This window comes from Carassius gibelio, chromosome A6 (assembly GCF_023724105.1).
Source record: "Carassius gibelio isolate Cgi1373 ecotype wild population from Czech Republic chromosome A6, carGib1.2-hapl.c, whole genome shotgun sequence".
NCBI classification, from domain to species: domain Eukaryota; kingdom Metazoa; phylum Chordata; class Actinopteri; order Cypriniformes; family Cyprinidae; genus Carassius; species Carassius gibelio.
This window is the reverse complement of record NC_068376.1, coordinates 27,346,457-27,365,503: the sequence shown is the minus strand read 5'-3', so window position 1 is coordinate 27,365,503 and position 19,047 is coordinate 27,346,457. Positions and strand designations below refer to the sequence as shown.

At 36.6% G+C, this 19,047-nt stretch overlaps 3 protein-coding genes across 4 annotated transcripts in view; 2 read left to right on the top strand and 1 right to left on the bottom strand.

Annotated features, from left to right (window-relative positions):
- The window catches only part of LOC128015937 (guanine nucleotide-binding protein G(s) subunit alpha), a 36,033-nt gene extending 31,426 nt beyond the window's left edge, over nt 1-4,607 (top strand). For both annotated transcript variants that reach the window (XM_052600192.1, XM_052600193.1), the window contains exons 10-12: nt 72-202; nt 335-402; nt 1,447-4,607. In XM_052600192.1, coding sequence (XP_052456152.1) covers nt 72-202; nt 335-402; nt 1,447-1,593 — 346 coding nt within the window. In that variant the 3' untranslated portion in view covers nt 1,594-4,607. The remainder of the gene's footprint in view (nt 1-71; nt 203-334; nt 403-1,446) is intronic.
- Nucleotides 4,608-6,561: 1,954 nt separating this feature from the next.
- On the top strand, nt 6,562-12,469 carry LOC128015936 (negative elongation factor D-like). The gene is made up of 15 exons (XM_052600191.1): nt 6,562-6,727; nt 7,188-7,297; nt 7,389-7,498; nt 8,068-8,177; nt 8,724-8,831; nt 8,929-9,081; nt 9,173-9,303; nt 9,396-9,561; nt 10,205-10,339; nt 10,449-10,588; nt 10,811-10,925; nt 11,067-11,162; nt 11,693-11,833; nt 11,935-12,064; nt 12,181-12,469. The coding sequence occupies exons 1-15, from the start codon at nt 6,671-6,673 to the stop codon at nt 12,213-12,215; spliced, it is 1,737 nt and encodes a 578-aa protein (XP_052456151.1). The 5' UTR covers nt 6,562-6,670; the 3' UTR covers nt 12,216-12,469.
- A 309-nt stretch (nt 12,470-12,778) lies between these two features.
- On the bottom strand, nt 12,779-17,115 carry LOC128015938 (cathepsin Z-like). The gene is made up of 6 exons (XM_052600195.1): nt 16,851-17,115; nt 14,679-14,842; nt 13,973-14,152; nt 13,733-13,883; nt 13,470-13,635; nt 12,779-13,386 (listed from the first exon to the last, which is right to left on the bottom strand). The coding sequence occupies exons 1-6, from the start codon at nt 16,967-16,969 to the stop codon at nt 13,261-13,263; spliced, it is 906 nt and encodes a 301-aa protein (XP_052456155.1). The 5' UTR covers nt 16,970-17,115; the 3' UTR covers nt 12,779-13,260.
- Nucleotides 17,116-19,047: the final 1,932 nt, after the last annotated feature.

Sequence of the window (19,047 nt, the reverse complement as noted above, 5' to 3'; positions counted from 1 at the left end):
CACATTTTCTTGAGATGATGTGAAAGTCTAGTTTTATGAAGATCTTAATTTTTTCTCTCCTCGCTTTCCAGGTGGCTTCGAACTATTTCTGTCATTCTGTTCTTAAACAAGCAGGACTTGCTGGCTGAGAAGGTGTTGGCGGGAAAATCAAAAATTGAGGATTACTTCGCCGAGTTTGCACGCTACACTACACCAGATGATGGTCAGTAAAATAGAATAATGATTTTAAGTCCACATAGAATTGAATACAAACGATTGTATCAATCTAAAGCACAGTAGTGACATTGGATATCACGCCATCAGTGTTACTAACAAGATACTTTCTTTCTAACAGCAACACCAGAGCAAGGGGAAGATCCGCGAGTTACAAGAGCAAAATATTTCATCCGAGATGAGTTCTTGGTGAGTCTGGTTCTTCTATGGCACCAAAATCATCACTGCAACCCATCACCCTGTGTCCTTAACTATGGCATTGTTTTTTTAATTATTATTATTTGAAAATACACTACAATTTTGGTTTTGGTGTCAGAATTGTTTTAATTAATACTTTTATTCATCAAGGATGCATTAAATGAGTGACAGTAAATACTAAGGGTGCTCTGATTGATCAGCAACTATGGGTGTAAGAAAATATTGATACACGTGAGGATCGGGATATTGTGTTTGGCGATCAATTATTAAAAACAGAATAAAATATGTAATTGGTTACAGTATCGCAATATATAGTATCGCAACCCCTGTATTGCGATGGGTATTGCATCGCCAGATTCTTGGCAATACACAGCACTATCAGCTACCGATCACAATCTTCGTAGTCTGTAAAAATAATTTCACAAACAGCATGAATGAATCACCACGCGCGCTCTCTTTCTCTCTCAAAAAGCAAAAGGCCCTGAATAAATGTCTAAAAATCTTGATTGGATCATCACTATAAATAATTTTACATGATAAAAAGGTTTTAAAAAGTTTGGTATATGTATTTGTATAGGCAGATAATGCTTTCTGTGATCGGCGATCGGTGATCGGAGAAATCCTGATCGGAGCACCCCTACTGAATACATTTATAATGTTACAAAAGATTTCCTATAACTGCCGTTCTTTGTATTAAAGAATTGTGAAAAATGTATTTCCACAAAAATATTAGCAGCAACACATCATTGTTTTTAATGTACATTTGGTCAAATAAATGCAGCCTTGGTGAGCATAAGAGGCTTGTTTGCAGTCTTACTGATCCTAACCAGTAGTGTGTATATAAACTCCCTATGAAGGGATATTTATTTAAGTGGATGTTTTTTATTTAAATCGTGAGAGTCACTTGCATTGCAGTTTAAATCATGTCATGTTATGTTAAATCCGTATTGTTAAAAGCACTATATAAATAAAGTTGACATGTTGCCGGTTCTAATAAAATTACCTTCTGTTTTTTTTGTTGTTTTGTCTATTTAGAGGATCAGTACAGCGAGTGGAGATGGACGGCACTACTGCTACCCCCACTTCACCTGCGCCGTGGACACGGAAAACATCCGCAGAGTGTTTAACGACTGCAGAGACATCATCCAGCGCATGCACCTACGACAGTACGAACTCTTGTGATCGCAGCAGGGATGACGGGACGCAAACTCACCTCCTGAACTTTCTTTAGGCCCCCCTGCCCTACATCACGCCCCAATATCAAACCAGAAACCTTCAAACTGATGAGTCCCCACCTTTTACACTTAACACGCACACACATGCATATTATATGTATATATACACATACTTGTATGTATATATATTCATATATATTTATATATATATATACATACGGACACACACACACATGGCCTTTCTCCATCCTGAGTGACTAGGGGCTGGGGCAAGGGGACGCACTGTGTTACTGATGAAAGCGTGGCTGTGATATCTGGCAAAAAGACTTGTTAACACAGCCAAGGACTACCGATGTTAATAAAAAGAGAGAGAGGAAAACTAAACATGTGAGAGGGAGAAGGAGGGGGGAGAGAAAAGAGGGAAGAAAAAAAACTGTCCAGGACTGCTCAGGACAAGGAAGCCATTTCGTACACATACAGACACATAATGCGTCCAGCTGAACTCCTGACACGCAGTCTTATGTATGTTACACGTCAAACTTGTCTTTTTCCTGATCATATGCCTAAACACACGTTACTTATATTGATGCGCACGCACATACACACGCTATTCTTATCCTCCACCTTTTTGGTCCTGTTGAACATTTAGTGTCTGTGCGAGCCTGGCACGATCCCTCACCTTTTCCCATTTCCCCTTTTCGCAAAAGCCACATCCCACCCCCCCCATCCCCCCCCCCCCACCTGAAGGAGAGCAAAATGATGGACTGTCTGTTAAAAAACGAAACAAAAAACACAGAATGTAGAGCAAAATGTCTTTTTCCCCCCAACAAAAACAGAGGGTTTGGAGCATTTACTGCCCCGGGTTGTGTTACGTGTGGAGCAGAGAATGACTTGAACACAAGACCCATCACATGACTCGCTTCTCAAGATGCATCGCAGGAAAGGCGAGTGCATGCAATGCTAGATTCATGCAGAACGGTGAACTAAATGCAGTGCAAAAAAAATACATATATATATATATATAGGAAATTTATTATTCCTATAATAATACAACCTTTTTCTGTTTGTTAGTTTCCCCAGTTTGTGTGTCGGTGCACCATTTTAAACCACCTGTTTTCTCATTTGTTCTCTCCATCTGTTTTCCGAGTGCCATTACTCTCTCTCTCTCTCGTTCTTTCTCCTCCCCTTATCTTTCTCTCTGACTGTCTCCTCCCTGCTGCAAAAATCTTGTACACTGACATGTGGGGACTTCATCAGACCGAGGGTAAGACTGAGTAATGACGCGAGACATGAGAAGGACGTCTAATGGATGGTCTAGTCACCCCAACAAACCCCCCCCCCACCCTTTAGCCTGGCTTTTGGTCTGTCTTTTGATTTCTCTGCTGGATCATTATTCTTGTACAGACTGTAAAATGTATTATTTTGTACAACTTTATTGAAGAAAAAAGTAACTTGTAGAAGCTCCCTGTGCCTTGATCACGACTGTACGTGTAAAATGAGCTAAGATGTAAGTAAGATATGTTTTATTGCGCTGTTTGGCTCTGCTCTGCCTCTGTCGATTCCCTTGAACTCGGACCCTCCCGACTCCCTCCCCAATTGCCTGTTTGCTCATCAGACTCTGGGTGAAAGTTGCCCTCCTCACCCCTTCCTGTGCTGTTCTTGAACCGGCTTCCCCGTACAACTTAAGAATGAAAACTTGCCATGCCGGTGTCAGGTCGGCGACCGAGTGCAACATTTACTAGCACTGCTTATCAGTGGAGTTTGGGGGGAGCTGCTGTCTGTCACGTCCCCCTCCCACCTTTTTATTTTCACTCGTTTAACCTGCCTCTGGTTTGTTTTAGGATCAAGACGAAACGCCTGATGCTGTGTAGTACAAAGCAAGAAACATTATATACAGTATATATAAATATATATATTTATGTGTAAATATATTATTTATATATATATGTTTGCTTTTTACAAGTTTTCTTTGCCTTTTTTGGTCCGTGACAAGTCAACCTTTTTAGAGGCAGGGTGTGGGGCTTTTTTGTTTTCTTTTTTCTTTTTTGCTTTAACTCTGTTGAAGGAGAAAATAATCCAAATGCAAAAACATTGCTTGTCTCTTCGTAAAAAACCAAATTCCTTTGCTAAAAAAAAAAGTGAAAAAAAAAAGACAGCAAATCTGTCGATGTATTAAGTGTAAAAATTGTTTTGATAGCTGCACAGTCAGATATTGGGTTCATATCCTCCTCCCATGGTATTCATGTTTATTTCTTTATATTAAAAAAAAGAAAGGAAAAAAGAAAAAAGCTGCTCTACAAACTGACATACTAACAAAAAGAGGCCGCCCATCACTGGACAATGACCAATCGTAACCCTCTCTGTACCACACTTCCTGTCCTGCTTCCCAATCACATGAAAGCAGGGGCCAGCTTTTGGTGCTCTAATGGTCCACTTTGTTACGCAAACAAAGTATTTATTTTTGTTTTATTTATTTGTCATTTTATACTTTTTTTTTTCTTTCTTTTTTTCACAAATTTTCAAAAAAACACAAATTCGGTTGTGTTTTCTGCAAAATGTGGTACAGGTGTTTATCTATCTATCTATTGATATAGATATATAGATATCAATACATACACACTCACACACACACATATATATGTATATATATTATTTTTGTTTTTGGTTATGGGCATGGAATGGGGTGGGGGGAGATGTTAAGCTATGATATTTTAGTATGTTTACTTTTTTACTTTATTTTCTAGTTCAGACTCGCTGCAGCAATAAGTGAGTGTGATTTGAGTACCAAATGCCCCCTTGCCTGACTCTGTCTCTTTAAGAAGTGTTTTCAGTGTATATGTTGCTTTTTTTTCCATGTCTCTCACACTTACTGTACATTTTGTACAAAGATTCAAATTACAGCAGTAAAAGAAGAGTGTAACACTGTCTGAGTGACACACACATGCGCACACACTTTTCACAAGGCTAACTCTGTTTTTTGGCCCAAATCAAACTATAAAGTATAATTTAGTTGCTCTTACAGTGATGGTGGTTCTTAAAGGTCTAATGTAATATTTGCTACATGTTTCTAAATGAGAAAAATAGCTTATCAGTTGCTGCTTAAACTTCAGTGACACTATGCACTGCATATCCTAATATGATTTTGGAAATCATCTGGTTGTCCATAAAGTTCACTCATATGTTTTGCAGGCAGGATAATCATTACAAACTTGTCAAAATTTTTCAAGCAAATTTGCAACATTATCACCTTTAAAAGTAAATAAGAAGCCTTTCCCATAGTAGGCTCCTATGAAATAGGTTCAGTTTAAAAATGGTCACTGGACTGAGAAGGCTTTAAATTAACTTGATTTGAATTCATCATTTTGCATGTGGCCGATGGTTTGCATCATCAAACGCTGAATTCCAGATTTTGCTTATTTTATATATTTGGTAATACTCAATGTTAAAAGTCACTACTTCTCAATGGGAAATCAGTTTCTAATTACGACATGTTTGTGGTCTTTAAACCAATGCAATATCAGCAGTTCAAGCCACATACAGTACATCAGAGAAGTGTTATAAAGGATGCATAATAAATTTGGGTTACAATTTAAAACATTAGCTCTGATAATAAAATGCAAGTAATTTTTTAGTTTAACAGTTAATGATGTTCCAATGGATCTTAAACATCAGTTTTGAGTGTACGGATGAGTAAATACAGAATTACATTTCACAGTATTTAGAAAATAAATAAGTGTTATAGTATTTTGTGAGCATCATGGAAAACAAAAAAATCATGTATCTAAAGTCAAGTTCTGTAACTAACAAAATTAGCCATAGTCTTAGCCATCAATAATAATAAAATATTATTATTATTAGGTTTATTATTAGAACTTGATAAGGACCTACAGAGTTCTAAACTAGAAGCACTTTCTATATGATTTCGTGACAAGATCTTTTTTTTTTTTTTTTAAATAAGTATTTTAAATCATCAGATATTTACTTATTTGTTTAGTTTTGTTATTTAAAAGCTAATTCCTTTTTGCAGGGAGTTTTTACTCTGTGTTTGTCACTGTCAACACCTCGTCGACAGCAGGGACACCTACTTGACTGGAAATATTTCTAAATGCACTGCTGGACCGATATCAACTACATCTGATATATGAGGAACTTGCACTTTTTATGAGGAACTGCGCATATGGAAGAGTAAAATAATATTTCCTGATGCTATTTAAGTAAAAAAAAAAAAATCTTTCAAATGTAAACATTTAATTAGAAATATTATACACACCCTTAAAATCACATTTAATTAATATCTTCGAATGAGTGCAGACGGTTTCATTGAACAGGTTTTAGTTTATCCAGGTAATCCCATCCCAATTTTCTCAATTTACAGAGTGAGTACCACATCTGGGACTAAACTTGACTTGGATAAAGTTGCCATTGGAGTGTGTGACCAGGATAGTTTCAAACAGCGCTGCTCAAAATGGTTCCTCTGACCATTAGGGAGTTTACAAATCTCCCATTGGGGAGCACAGGTTACTAGCAAATAACTTTTTCTTATGGGACAAACGACGATTTCCTCCATAGGCCGCTTGAAGGCTCACAAGAAGTAAATAGGTACCGTAAGTATAATTGATTTAAATCAGTCGAAATCTCTTTCTCTCTCTGTGTGTGTGCATATATTGTAATATAATAATTATTATTAAATGTATAACCAGTAATGAAAATTAACCTTTATTGGTCCAGCTCGAACAACGCTGAAAAAAGTATCAGAAATCACGTGACAAAGCACAGTTTCAACAGCGTATTTGACTGATTAAAATAACAATTTTTTTGGCATTGTATTAAAATAAACATTTAAGAATAAAACAAAATCATTAATATTTGTATTATGTATATGTATAGTAATTCTAGCAACAGTCGAGTGTCTGGTACGTGCACCGTAGGTACGTATTATCCCAGTGTGTAGTGTACTCCAGTCCAGAAGGAAGCGCTCTATTCCGTTATCACGTGACGTATTATACACGCGCCGCCCGGTGTTCTCCTACGTGTTTTGTAAACAGTCGTGTTTCTGGATTAAAGAAATCCGTTTATTTCTCTCAATGGACGAAGAATACTACAGCAATGTTGGAGAATGGGAGGGACAGGACGGCAACATGGTAGTTTACTGAATACACCCCACAGACACGTAACGTTAGACCATGAAATTATAATCTGATTTACCACCTAACGTACAATTTTGAAATCAGGAGTTGATTTGATTTCTATAAAACGTTTCACTTACAAAAGAAAGTACAGTCGTGGTACCATGTTTACCATGAACTCCCAGTTAATAATAATAATAACATGGTAAGTTACATGTTCAAGATCAATAATTAAACTAAGATGAAACACGGTAACGTTAAATAGACAAAAACATACAGTTATCATCGTGCCAAAAAAAAAAAACCGTCTGTCGTAGATGTCCATAAACACACGGAAGTATTCCAGATGATTAACTATCATATTTTAATAACGAAGTTAAAATCTTGGATTGTAATATGCACAAATAATATTTTGTTACGAGAACTACCACTAAAAGATGGCTTGATCGTTTCCCTCTTTCTGTCTCTCCTGGAGGATGGATACGCGGATGCTGAGGCTGATGGCAAAGTTCAGGAGGACTGTCTGCAGAAATTCTCCAGCAGAGACTACATCATGGAGCCCACCGTGTTTAACACTTTGAAAACGTAAGTCAACCGAATGGAGGGAGCGCGATTTCTATAGATAAACGGGAAAGATGATTAACGGGATGGTTGATCTGTGCCCGTGTCTCCGCAGGTATTTCCAGGCAGGTGGTTCACCTGAGCACGTCATCCAGCTGCTCTCAGAGAACTACTCTGCTGTTGCACAGACCGTCAATCTTCTAGCGGAGTGGCTCATTCAGATGGGTCAGTCAGTGTTGGCCAAATATCCTATATAAATGCGTTTATACTTGAATTTCTCCACACTTCGTGACTCCCTTTATGACCACTATCACCCATAAGTAGAATACGAACACACACGATTCGGTAATTATACATACATGCATACATACGGTATATACATTATTATTATACATCAATCACTCTGAATTAGATGAACCAGAGCGTCTCGAGTGTGTCGTTGGTTTTGGTAACTTACAAAGACGTCGGTATCAGCTGTGTCATCTGAAGGTTTTAAATTCAGTCACTTTTGTCCACCGGAGCACCACTCGTCAGTTCTTCGCTTGACTTAAGTTAAAAACTCAAATACTAAAATAAAAGTTGGATGCTGTTGATTCATTAACGGACGAACTCGCGCTCTCATTTGGACGCGTCACTGTCACATGGTTATTTACCGCTAAGGCGCGAAAAAAAACTAAAAGTGTATCTAAACCAACTGTATATATAAATGTAAACGGGACAGTTTGAGAGTTACACCTGTTATAAAATTACCTTCAGTTCTAAAGACTGACATAAGTGTGTTTCTCCCTTTGCAGGTGTGGAGCCCGCGCAGGTGCAGGAGCGTGTAGAGAATCATTTAAAGAGTCTCTTGATCAAACACTTTGACCCTCAGAAAGCAGATTCTATTTTCACCGTTGAAGGAGAGGTGAATTGTTGTTGTTGTTGTTGTTGTTTTTATGTATTTTTTTTATAGAAGTGAATTACATTATAATATATATTTATATTATTTTTTAATATAATAATATTATTTATTCTTTTTCATAATTTGTTTGGATATTACATTTATTCTTTATTTTAGGAATTCTTATTTTTTGTTTTCCTTAAGTAGTTGCAAAAAGTTTTTTTCCCTTGTCGTAATTTTTTTTAACTTTATGGTGTTTATAAAGATTTAATTTGTGTTGCATAGAGTAGCATAAGTAGTAGTAATTTTCACAATAAAGTATATTTATCTATTTTGTAAATGCATGTTCTAGATCTTATTGTGAATGGTTTGTCCATTTGTTTTATTTTATTATGTAATTTGCAAATCTTTAACATGATTTAATCTGTCTTCATTTTTGCGTTTCTTACATTTTGGTTATTCCATAATCCTTAAGACTTGGATATACTTTGCAATACAGAAGAAAAAGTATTTTGCTACTTACAGTTGGGCTTTATCAGGCTAAAGAGTTTAATGTTCATCCCTGTTCAGACACCAGCATGGCTGGAGCAGATGATAGCACACACAACATGGAGAGATCTGTTCTACAAACTGGCTGAGGCACATCCAGACTGCCTGATGCTCAACTTCACAGTCAAGGTAAAAAAACAATGGGCTGAAGTCAGTCAAAGACATTCATATTGAGTTTATGTAGTGGTAAAAAAAAATGTTTCTTGATCATGTATGTTGTTTTTAGTTGATTTCAGATGCAGGATACCAAGGAGAGATCACAAGTGTGTCCACAGCCTGTCAACAGTTGGAGGTTTTCTCCAGAGTCCTGCGAACCTCTCTCGCCACACTCCTGGATGGAGGAGAACAGAATCTGGAGAAAAATCTGCCTGAATTTGCTGTGAGTATCGCTGATCATTTTTGAGGTCGCTGTATTAATATTAATGGTTGTATTCTTATAATCAAATCTCATTCGTATGTGTTTTGAGCAGAAGATGGTGTGTCACGGTGAGCACACGTACTTGTTCGCTCAGGCCATGATGTCCATCCTTGCTCAGGAGGAGCAGGGCGGCTCTGCAATGCGGCGAATTGGACAGGAAGTACAGAAATATGCCCATGAGAGGTGCTTTTGTGTAACACTCTCAGTTGTTTGATCTGCTTTATTGATCAGATTATTCATTCTAACCATGTTTTTGATTTGTTTTCTATGTTTAGGGGACATGATGCCAGTCAGATCACATTAGCGCTGGGCACTGCTGCTGCATATCCACGCGCATGCCAGGCTCTTGGTGCCATGCTGTCCAAAGGGGCCCTGAACCCAGCAGACATCACAGTCCTGTTCAAGATGTTCAGTAGCATGGATCCACCTCCTGTAGAGCTGGTCAGAATATTCATTTACATTTATGCATTTAGCCAACAATTTAAGCTAAAGCAATTTATACTTGAGGAGCATAAGCAATTTGTCACAAATTGTTAGCCATCAATAATATTTGTAATATACAACTGCAAATCTTTTAGACCACTATATTAGGAAACAAGCGAATGCAAAGGAGAGCTGCAGAGAAAAAAATACTTAAAATACTTCTAACACTGTATATTTATGTTTATGTTACAAAAATGCAAATAAATGTACTATATTTCTAACAATTTGTTAACTAGCTTTAAAGAAATAGTTAACCAAAAATGAATCTCTGCTGAAGATTTACTCACCTTCAGGTTTTCCAAGATATAAACAAGAGTTTATTTCTTCAAATGGATTCAAAACAGATATGGATAAATGAAGCATTACTTGCTCACTAATGGAATGCAGTGAATCTACATGATTCTTGTGAAGTGAAAAGCTATGTTAGTCAGAAACAAATCCATCATTAAGGCATTTTAACTATTTTTTACATTGAAACAATCTCGTTTGCATCGCCTAAAGTATATCTTCATTTTTGGGTGAACTATTTCTTTAACAAATGCCTATAGAAAACTGTATTCACTAAACTGATGTTAACTGAACTGTTCCTCTCTCCACGTAGATCCGAGTTCCTGCCTTTTTGGATCTGTTCATGCAGTCACTATTTAAACCCGGAGCTAAAATCAACCAGGACCACAAGCACAAATACATCCACATCTTAGCGTACGCTGCTAGTGTTGTGGAAACATGGAAAAAAGTGTGTATTAAAAACACTCTTAACACATACTGTATATACATAGTTTTCAGTACATTACAGTTTACAAGTAAAGTTGTGGAGGATTACATAAAATATTACTTATTTCTAGAACAAGCGTGTGAATATAAATAAAGATGAGCTGAAGTCGACCTCAAAAGCCATTGAGACGGTTCATAATCTCTGCTGTAACGAGAACAAGGGGGCTACTGAGCTAGTAGCAGAACTCAGCACATTATACCAGTGCATTAGGTATGAACAACACATTTATACATATGTATATTCATAATTAAGGAGACTAATGAATAAGAACAACATTCTTTAAAAATCTTTTGTAACATAAAATTCTTTATTGTCACTTGCTGACAATCCTTGCTGAAGAAAAGGATCAATTAGTTTCTGAATCATACTGAGCTTCTGAACAGTAGTGTCTTATAAGATTATACATTAGATATATTTGTATTTGTGTTGCAGGTTTCCAGTGGTAGCGATGGGAGTGCTGAAGTGGGTCGACTGGACGGTGTCTGAGCCTCGTTACTTCCAGCTACAGACGGACCACACGCCTGTCCACCTAGCACTGCTGGATGAGGTAAAAGTAACCTCCATGTCATACTATTGAATTTGAATCTAAATAGACCAACAGAGTACAGACTGGTCACCTCCCTTACCATTATTATGAAGATATTGATTCGCCATAGTTTAAGATTAAACATCTGTCTTTATTTCTCAGATCAGCACATGCCATCAGCTTCTCCATCCTCAGGTGTTACAGTTGCTCATCAAACTGTTTGAGACGGAGCACTCACAGCTTGATGTCATGGAGCAGGTTTGTAATGCTGCAAAATCAGCGCGCTTTTATTTGCATCTTCAGTGCTAATATTTATAGCTAGATTCTGAGTACTATTTGTTACCCTGGACCACAAAGTCTTAAGTGTCCATTTTTCGAAATTGAGATTTAATCATTAGCTGAAATCTGAATAAATAAGCTTTCCATTGATGTATGGTTCATTAGGGTTGGATGGTATTTGGCTGAGATGCAATTATTTGAATATCTGGAACCTGAGGGTGCAAAAATAATCGAAATACTGAGAAAATCACCTTTGAAGTTGTCCAAATCAATTCTTAGCAATGCATATTACTAATCAAAAATTACGTTTTGATATATTAACTGTAGGAAATTTATAAAATATCTTCATAGAACATGATTTTTATTTAATATCCTAATGGTTTTTGGCATAAAAGAAAAATCTATAATTTTGACTCATACAATGTTTTTTTGGCTATTGCTAAAAATATACCCCAGCGACTTAAGACTGTTTTTGTGCTCCAGGGTCACATTTATCTTTTGTTTTTCAGATGGAGCTGAAGAAGACCTTACTGGACCGTATGGTTCATCTATTGAGTCGAGGTTATGTTCTTCCAGTGGTCGGCTACATCCGCAAATGTCTTGAGAAGCTCAACACAGATATTTCACTCATCAGATACTTTGTTACAGAGGTGAGGCTCAGGTCTTTGAGCTTTGATTGATTTGTGTGGCTGTTTCTTCTATCATTAATGAGAATGTGATGTGTTTCTTGTCCCCATTTAATTTTGGACAGGTTCTAGATGTGATAACCCCTCCATATACCTCAGACTTTGTCCAGCTGTTTTTGCCCATCCTAGAAAATGACAGCATAGCAGGAACAATCCGCACTGAGGGAGAACATGACCCTGTAGCCGAGTTCATTGGTGAGTCGTCTTTTTTTTTTTCAAAGAGGATCCATGACTTATGATGAGGCACACAAATGTATTTTTGATTATTACTTGTAGCGCTTTATAAATAATCTCAAATTTTTTCATTATAGCTCACTGCAAATCCAACTTCATTATGATGAACTAACCTTCAAAATTAGAGGGATGTTTGAAAAGTGAAAGGATCAACTGGTAGGACCGGAGCACCCAAACTGCTAATTTCAGTGCACATAACTGTTGTGTTGAGCTTTTCAAAGAAAGTATTGACATGAATGGTGAAGTTTGAAAGCGTGTTTTTGAGGTCATAACTTGTAGAGCCTCTATTTTGCTTAGAAACAATTTGTGATGTTGGTTTTTCTTTTTGTACATTGTAATAATTTTTATTAAACATGATTGTACTAAGTTTATACGTGTCATCATTTCAAAGGTCACAATAAATGTGGTTAAGCATAGTTAACATGTCTCTTCAGAGGTGTTAGTCTTTACTAAAAGTAGATGGCAATTTAACTGAGAGGCAGCTTTACTGCTGTATATGTTTTTTCAAAACATTTCCAAACTAACTTAAAGCAAAGCAATTATTAAAAGTATTTGTGTGGTCATTGGCTGCTATAAATGAATGTTACTGAAAACAAAGACCGTTTAAGTATAGGTAATTAACTTTGAGGTACTGTTCTGAGTTTAAACTAAAGCAATTTAGCAAAAACACCTATGTTTTAGATAAGACTTTTAATGAAAAGAGTGTGAAAACTGTGCATTGATTAAACTAATCCATGGATGCACATGTTGACATGGATTTGACAGATGCATTAAAAGGAAAATCCCCATCAAAAAGAGTTTGCTTTCAATATGACATAGCAAATCCCAAAACCTTTTCAGCAAAACAAGATCATTAGATGACCATTTGGCCTGAGGTCGGTCCATTTAAAACATCCTAAAACATTAAATGTTCTGGTATAAAAAAAAGGGTGAACTACTTTTCTCTTTTTGTTCATTAATTAGTGTATAAAACCATTAAAATATAAGGCCTATGAATGCAGCATTACAGAAACAGATCTGTAAAATTTCTGATAAAAGATTCCTGAGATCAAAAACTATTAAAATCAAAAGTTCAACTGATTAAAAGTTGCAGCATTAAAAAAAAAAAAAAAACATTTTTGGCAAATCTAAGAAAGCATTTGCATGTGAGCAACCATCTACAGGTAGTTTTTGGGAAGGATAGGGTCTCCATACATGCAGTCCTCTTCGATGGCCAGGTTGTACTGGCTCCCACTGCCACCCTTGTATGCGCTGGTGACTATTCTGAGCCAGCCTTTCTCTCCCTAAAAAATAAAAGAGCAGAACACACGTTCAACTTCATTTTAGTGTGGGGCTACTCTAGTCCAACATTTCAGGTTCTGCTTACCCATGGCTCTCCCCAAGAATTACGGACGACCCAGTACTCCACTCCATTTTCGTCAACATCCCAGCCAGCTACAGATATAATGTGGTTTATATAGGGATCCTGTACGTACTCCGAGTACACACCACCGGTGTACGCATCCAGCTTATCTGTTGCCATGATTCCACAACTACGAAGGCAAAAGTGTCGGGGTCAATATCTTGACTCGGTTATAAGGAGATCATATTACCTGATCTTAAAAATCCATAACCAAGCAGTTTGTAAACCTGATGGGTCCTCCAGAATAGATCTCCGCTTTCATCTTGTCCAGCCCGCTGACTGAGCCATAGTCTCCGACTTTCCAGAGAGTGAAGTTCTTTACTACATTACACACGTTGAAGGTTGTGCAGGTTCCACACTGATTAAAGGGTTTACAGTCTAAAAAAAAAAGCAGAAATACAAACTAATGCAAAACAAAATATCCATTCAAGCAAACTACCAGGTGCTGCACCGAACAACTTTCTTACCCTGATCTTTGGCTTGATAGTTGTTGCAGGTTTCATCAGGAATGCCATTGCTGTGTGCATATTCCCAAACACCAGTATGATCTCCACCACCGCAGGAACCAGCGTTGCCACAGTCAATCACGTTCTGGACAGAGAGATAGGCAGATGGCCACACTGCTTTCCGCTTGATGTTGATGCGATCTGAAAGGAGAAAAAAAATGAGATTTACATCAAAGGGTCAGTAAAAAAGAAAAAAAAAGAAATACTGATTATTATAGATTATGATACTGATTATTATGTCAAGTGGTCAAATAAAAAATTATAAGTGTTTTTTTTACTCTGCTTTATTTTGCAAGACAAAATAGTTAAAAAATTATGTTTTTACTCTAAATTAAATAGAAATCTAACAGCAATATGATAGTCTAGTAGAATGTAATGTCAAATGGCATAAAAAAATTGCATTTTTAATGATTGAACAACCAGGTTAAACATAAGAGTCTACAACAGGGCTGCTCTGTGGTTCCTCATGAAAAAACGTATGTTTCACAACAAAGTGTCTTCAATTACTCACCCTCTCGTGAATTCCATGATTTTTTCCTCCCCTCACAGAACACAAAGATATTTACCAGAAATTTTGGGGGCAAAACCAGCCAGGACATTTTGCTTAATATTTCCTACTATGATTCACCCGCACAATATATATATTTTTTACAACATTTTCCCTCACCTGCCATAGCACTAGTACTTCCATGCGCCCAGCAGGAGCCGCAGTATTGTGGAATGTGTTGGTTGCGTGTGGTGCTGACGTAGTTGACACCTTTAATGTTTCTCCAGTCCCATGCTTTGGGGAGGTCTTTTAAATTCATATATTCATAAGGACGTGGTCCAGTCCTGAAGAATACAAGAAATTCAAGTTGTTTAACCATCTACATATGCCATTAAGTCACAAATCCAGCTCCCTCCACTGATCACAAAACACTGAAAACGCATTCAAAGCAAACAGCAAGAGGCCATGAAGGAAACTGCCACAGATAAACCATAGACAGTAAAAGAAATGGACACAGCGACCCCATTGGAACTCAATTGAGACAAATGAAGCCCGTTTTTAGCTATTTTTAGCACTTCCGTTTCTGACGCGCAGACTCAAACGAAGCTTGACGACGTCAGCAACCTGTCTGACAGATGTAAATCTTCTAGTAGCTGTGCGTGCAAACTGCCATCGTTAATCTTGCAGAGCCGGCGAGTTCTTTGGCGTGAGTGAGCAGGAGTAAGTATTCTGATTAATTATTTTGTATAGTATTTAAAAATGTAACGCCAGTACGCCATATTAAGTTAATTGCCTACGAGCTTCTCCTCCTGTCTGTACGGTAATTCGACAGAGAGTCGAGTGGTTATGACGCAATCGTTAGCCTATTTTTACAAAAACTGTTTCTACGGGGCCATAATGTAACATAGAAGGTAATGGAGCCCTTTATACATTGTCGTGTATCTTTAGAAATAAATAATGGACAACTGGAGTCTTTAAATGCCTCAGATGTAAAGTTATTCACTGTCAAAGTGACGCCAAAATAAATGGGAGGTCAATGGGATGCTAACGCAAGTGAAGTTCTGCTAAAAGATGGCGGCACCCGGCCGACTTCAACTTCCGGTCGACTTCCTTGCCGCCTGAGATAAACCCATGCACAGCCTTCTGTTCTTCAGTTAAAGCTGCGGTAGGTAATTTTTGACGCTCTAGCGGTAAATAAACAGAACTGCTTGCGTCTTGCGGAAGAACATCGTAGCCGGAACTACTTCTCTCTGTTTATGTCTATGAAGAATCACAAAGGTACTGGGTTACTCCGCCGCGGTACCCCCGAAGCAATCTAAAATAGTCAGAGTATAAACACTTATTATAGGTGTACCCTAGTGATTCAGGACAAGCTAAAAACACGGTTTGGAAAATGGATTCAAGGTGTACTCGCTTATTATATACATTTTTCTACATTTTGAACACAAACAAAGTTACGGACCACAGCTCTGATTGGTTGTTTCTTGCCGGGAGCGGATGAGTTTCTGCAAATGGCAATAGGACCACTGGGAGGAGCCAGAGGAGCTTGATTTTTTCACAGATTATCTGTCTCATATTCTACTGTCAGGACATAATGACAGGTTTAACAAATATGTAAAAAATATATTTTTACAAAAGTTACCTACTGCAGCTTTAACAACCAAAAATGGGAAATTAACCTTGGGGGCATGGTATATACAATAATAAATTAATCAGGTGTCAACCGGTCTCATGATGGCTACATGTTCACCACACTGCTGTGTTTTTCTCTTAATAATTTCATGTGCCAAACTGCCATGATGTGAGTCGCCTACGATAACCTGGCTGACAATGGAGGCAAAAAAATTTAATGAGACCAAATAATGGGGAAAATGACTCATGCACTACACTGGAAATTGAAAGTCAATTTGAGTGTACTGCATTGTGGGATACAGTATGTTGTGCTGAACACTGCACATTTTAGCACATATCATTAGAATGTGCCAAAGTTTAGCTTAGCTAATATCTAACAGATGAACTAACTATAAATAAACCGAGAATAACAGGAAATATATCAGCTTACAGAACAGTACAGGAAATAATTTCAAAAATGATTTGCATATTTCTCAGCATGAAATAAACATGTATTTCGGCTTACAAACAGTCAAATCCAGAAAATAATTTATTGCATTTGATCTCTTTTAGGGCAGTTTTTAAAAGAGAAAGAGGAAAAAGTTAAAATAGTAAAAGCCAGACGTGGCTACCTAGACAGTATTTTCAGCTTCAACAGTGTGTATTACTGCTCTGACTTATGAACAAACATCTGATACTCAAAACTGCTGTCAGTTTAGAACAAATGATAGTTAGACATACCTGACTCCTTGTAGGTTTCTCCTCGGTTGGGGTCTGTAGCAGGGCTCATTCTCGTTAAAATACCGTCCGGCGAAAACACCCGACAGCGCAAACAGATAAAAGAGGAACACACGAGCCATGTTGAATCTCAGACGGTCATATGATCAGCACGCGAGTCTCCACCGCGGTTTTATTCTTCGTGTCTGTGTGGAGGCGTGGAGAAAACATCGAAACTTACTCTTATTGGACACTTTCTAAGAAAAATAGGTTTTGCTTGTCAGACGCTTTCTGACACTCAGACAGTACATTATTCGGCGAGACCGGGGCTAGTTGCGAAATTTATGGAAAGCCCAATTGAATAAAAGTTTGTTTTCATAATCTACTTCAGTAGATTATACCCCCCCCCCACGTTATTTAAGTATTATTTATTTACTATATTTTAGTATTTATTCATATTTTGATTTGTAACATTTTTATTGGTTTTGCTTAGCTTTATAAACCATTTTTTTTTTTCAATTTTAGTTTGAGTAATTTTAATACTTAATCTGATTTTATTTTAGTTCGTTGCCAAGGCAATATTTCTCGTTTTAATTTACGTTTTTATGTTTTAATGTAATATTTAAATTTATATATATAAATTAGTTCAACTTTAGTTGAATGAAAAACTGTTTTTATTTTTAGTTAACGATAGTGGTCAAAAATATTGTATTAAAAAGTACAATTAAGAATCAGTAGGGCTGTATAATTCTGCTTCCAATAATAAGATGTTTGCATTTCAAAGTCCAGTCTTAATTTTTTTATGACGTATGGGACATGTGAGCACAGGTAAGCATATTCTTTGGTATTCTTTTATGTAATTTTATATATAACATAGTCAGTAGTACTTGTACTGACATCTGTTTCATCTGTTGAAACTGTGGTTTTCAGTGAAACAAATGCATCGATCTGAGAAGTGATAAAAAGTACAAGTGATAATAATAGATGAAAGTGATAAAAGTAGCACAATGTGCACGACACTGTACACTTTATTGTTCTTCATATTTTCATTAGTTAAGTTTGTAATGTATTTTTCTAAATGGAGAGGTGGTTTTGAATCAGTTGTTATCAGTTTGTTTGTTGTTCTGTGACTGATAATGAACCTGATGTACCTCTTAAATAAAGGAACAGTTTATAGTCATTGGTAAAAACTAAAATGTAGGAATAAATAATTTTCCAGTAGTTTTGCTTGATATAACAGTTTGAATATCATATGATGATGTCTGTCAGCTGAGACAAATGTTGTTGTTTTTTTTGGCTGTATGTTAATATGTCACCTAATCCTATTTAACTTTAAAAGCAAGTTAACAGCTGCTATCCATGTGATCAGACATGGCAGAGCAAAGTCCAGCCAAAAATTAAGAAATCAGGTTAAGGGGTTCCTTTGTGATGTGATCCCCATAAAAGATACATATTTTGATGAAGTTCTTCAGCATGAAGGTGAATAAAGCAAAGTTGTGGTCTTCAGACCAGATCACATGCAATTCCACAATGCAGAAAAGACCCGGTAAGTCTTCTCTCACAAATACAATCCCATTTTGTTTTTCAAAAGTTTCTAAAATGGATTATTGAGCTTAATTTTAAATCAAACATACAGTAGAAATATTTAAAAACCTAAACCATGTCTAAACCATGAACTCTTTTGAACAGGAGCCTAGTTAGACTAGATGACATGGTTTTACAGCCATCTATGGAGTGACGTCTTCTACATTCACAAATCCAAAATGTCCTGCATTCGATTGAACATAGCAAATCATCTTCCCATTACTGTATTATTCATAGACTAAAGTCAGCGTAAAGCTTACAGACTATCAAGATGTGGATTATGCTTTAAAGTTTAAAATACCTTTATTTAATATTTTTTTATTTAAAATATAAATGCATATGTATAAACAAACATCAATAATTGTCATTAAAATGTCAGTGCAAAATTATATATATATATATATATATATATATATAAAGATAAAATCCAGTGTAATTTTGCTGCAAGTTTTAATGTTAATTTGATATTTTTTAGATGAGATCGTACCTGTTTTTAGGAAGAATTAAATGGATGAAGTATATTATTTTCAAGTAATTTCTAATTAATTATTACACAAAGGTCAGCTACTGTTAATACTACATATCATGGTAGTGGTTTTAATGTTTTTAGTTTAAGTATGTAAGATAATGGGTGGTG

Excerpts from the sequence above, each read along its gene's own strand:
- LOC128015936 (XM_052600191.1), top strand. The coding sequence starts at position 6,671 with ATGGACGAAGAATACTACAGCAATGTTGGAGAATGGGAGGGACAGGAC. Across the intron at positions 7,499-8,067 it reads GGAGTGGCTCATTCAGATGG|GTGTGGAGCCCGCGCAGGTG; the intron begins GTCAGTCAGTGT and ends CTCCCTTTGCAG. Across the intron at positions 9,562-10,204 it reads ATCCACCTCCTGTAGAGCTG|ATCCGAGTTCCTGCCTTTTT; the intron begins GTCAGAATATTC and ends CTCTCCACGTAG.
- LOC128015938 (XM_052600195.1), bottom strand. The coding sequence starts at position 16,969 with ATGGCTCGTGTGTTCCTCTTTTATCTGTTTGCGCTGTCGGGTGTTTTC. Across the intron at positions 14,843-16,850 it reads AGAAACCTACAAGGAGTCAG|GACTGGACCACGTCCTTATG; the intron begins GTATGTCTAACT and ends TGTATTCTTCAG. Across the intron at positions 14,153-14,678 it reads AAGTACTAGTGCTATGGCAG|ATCGCATCAACATCAAGCGG; the intron begins GTGAGGGAAAAT and ends TTCTCCTTTCAG.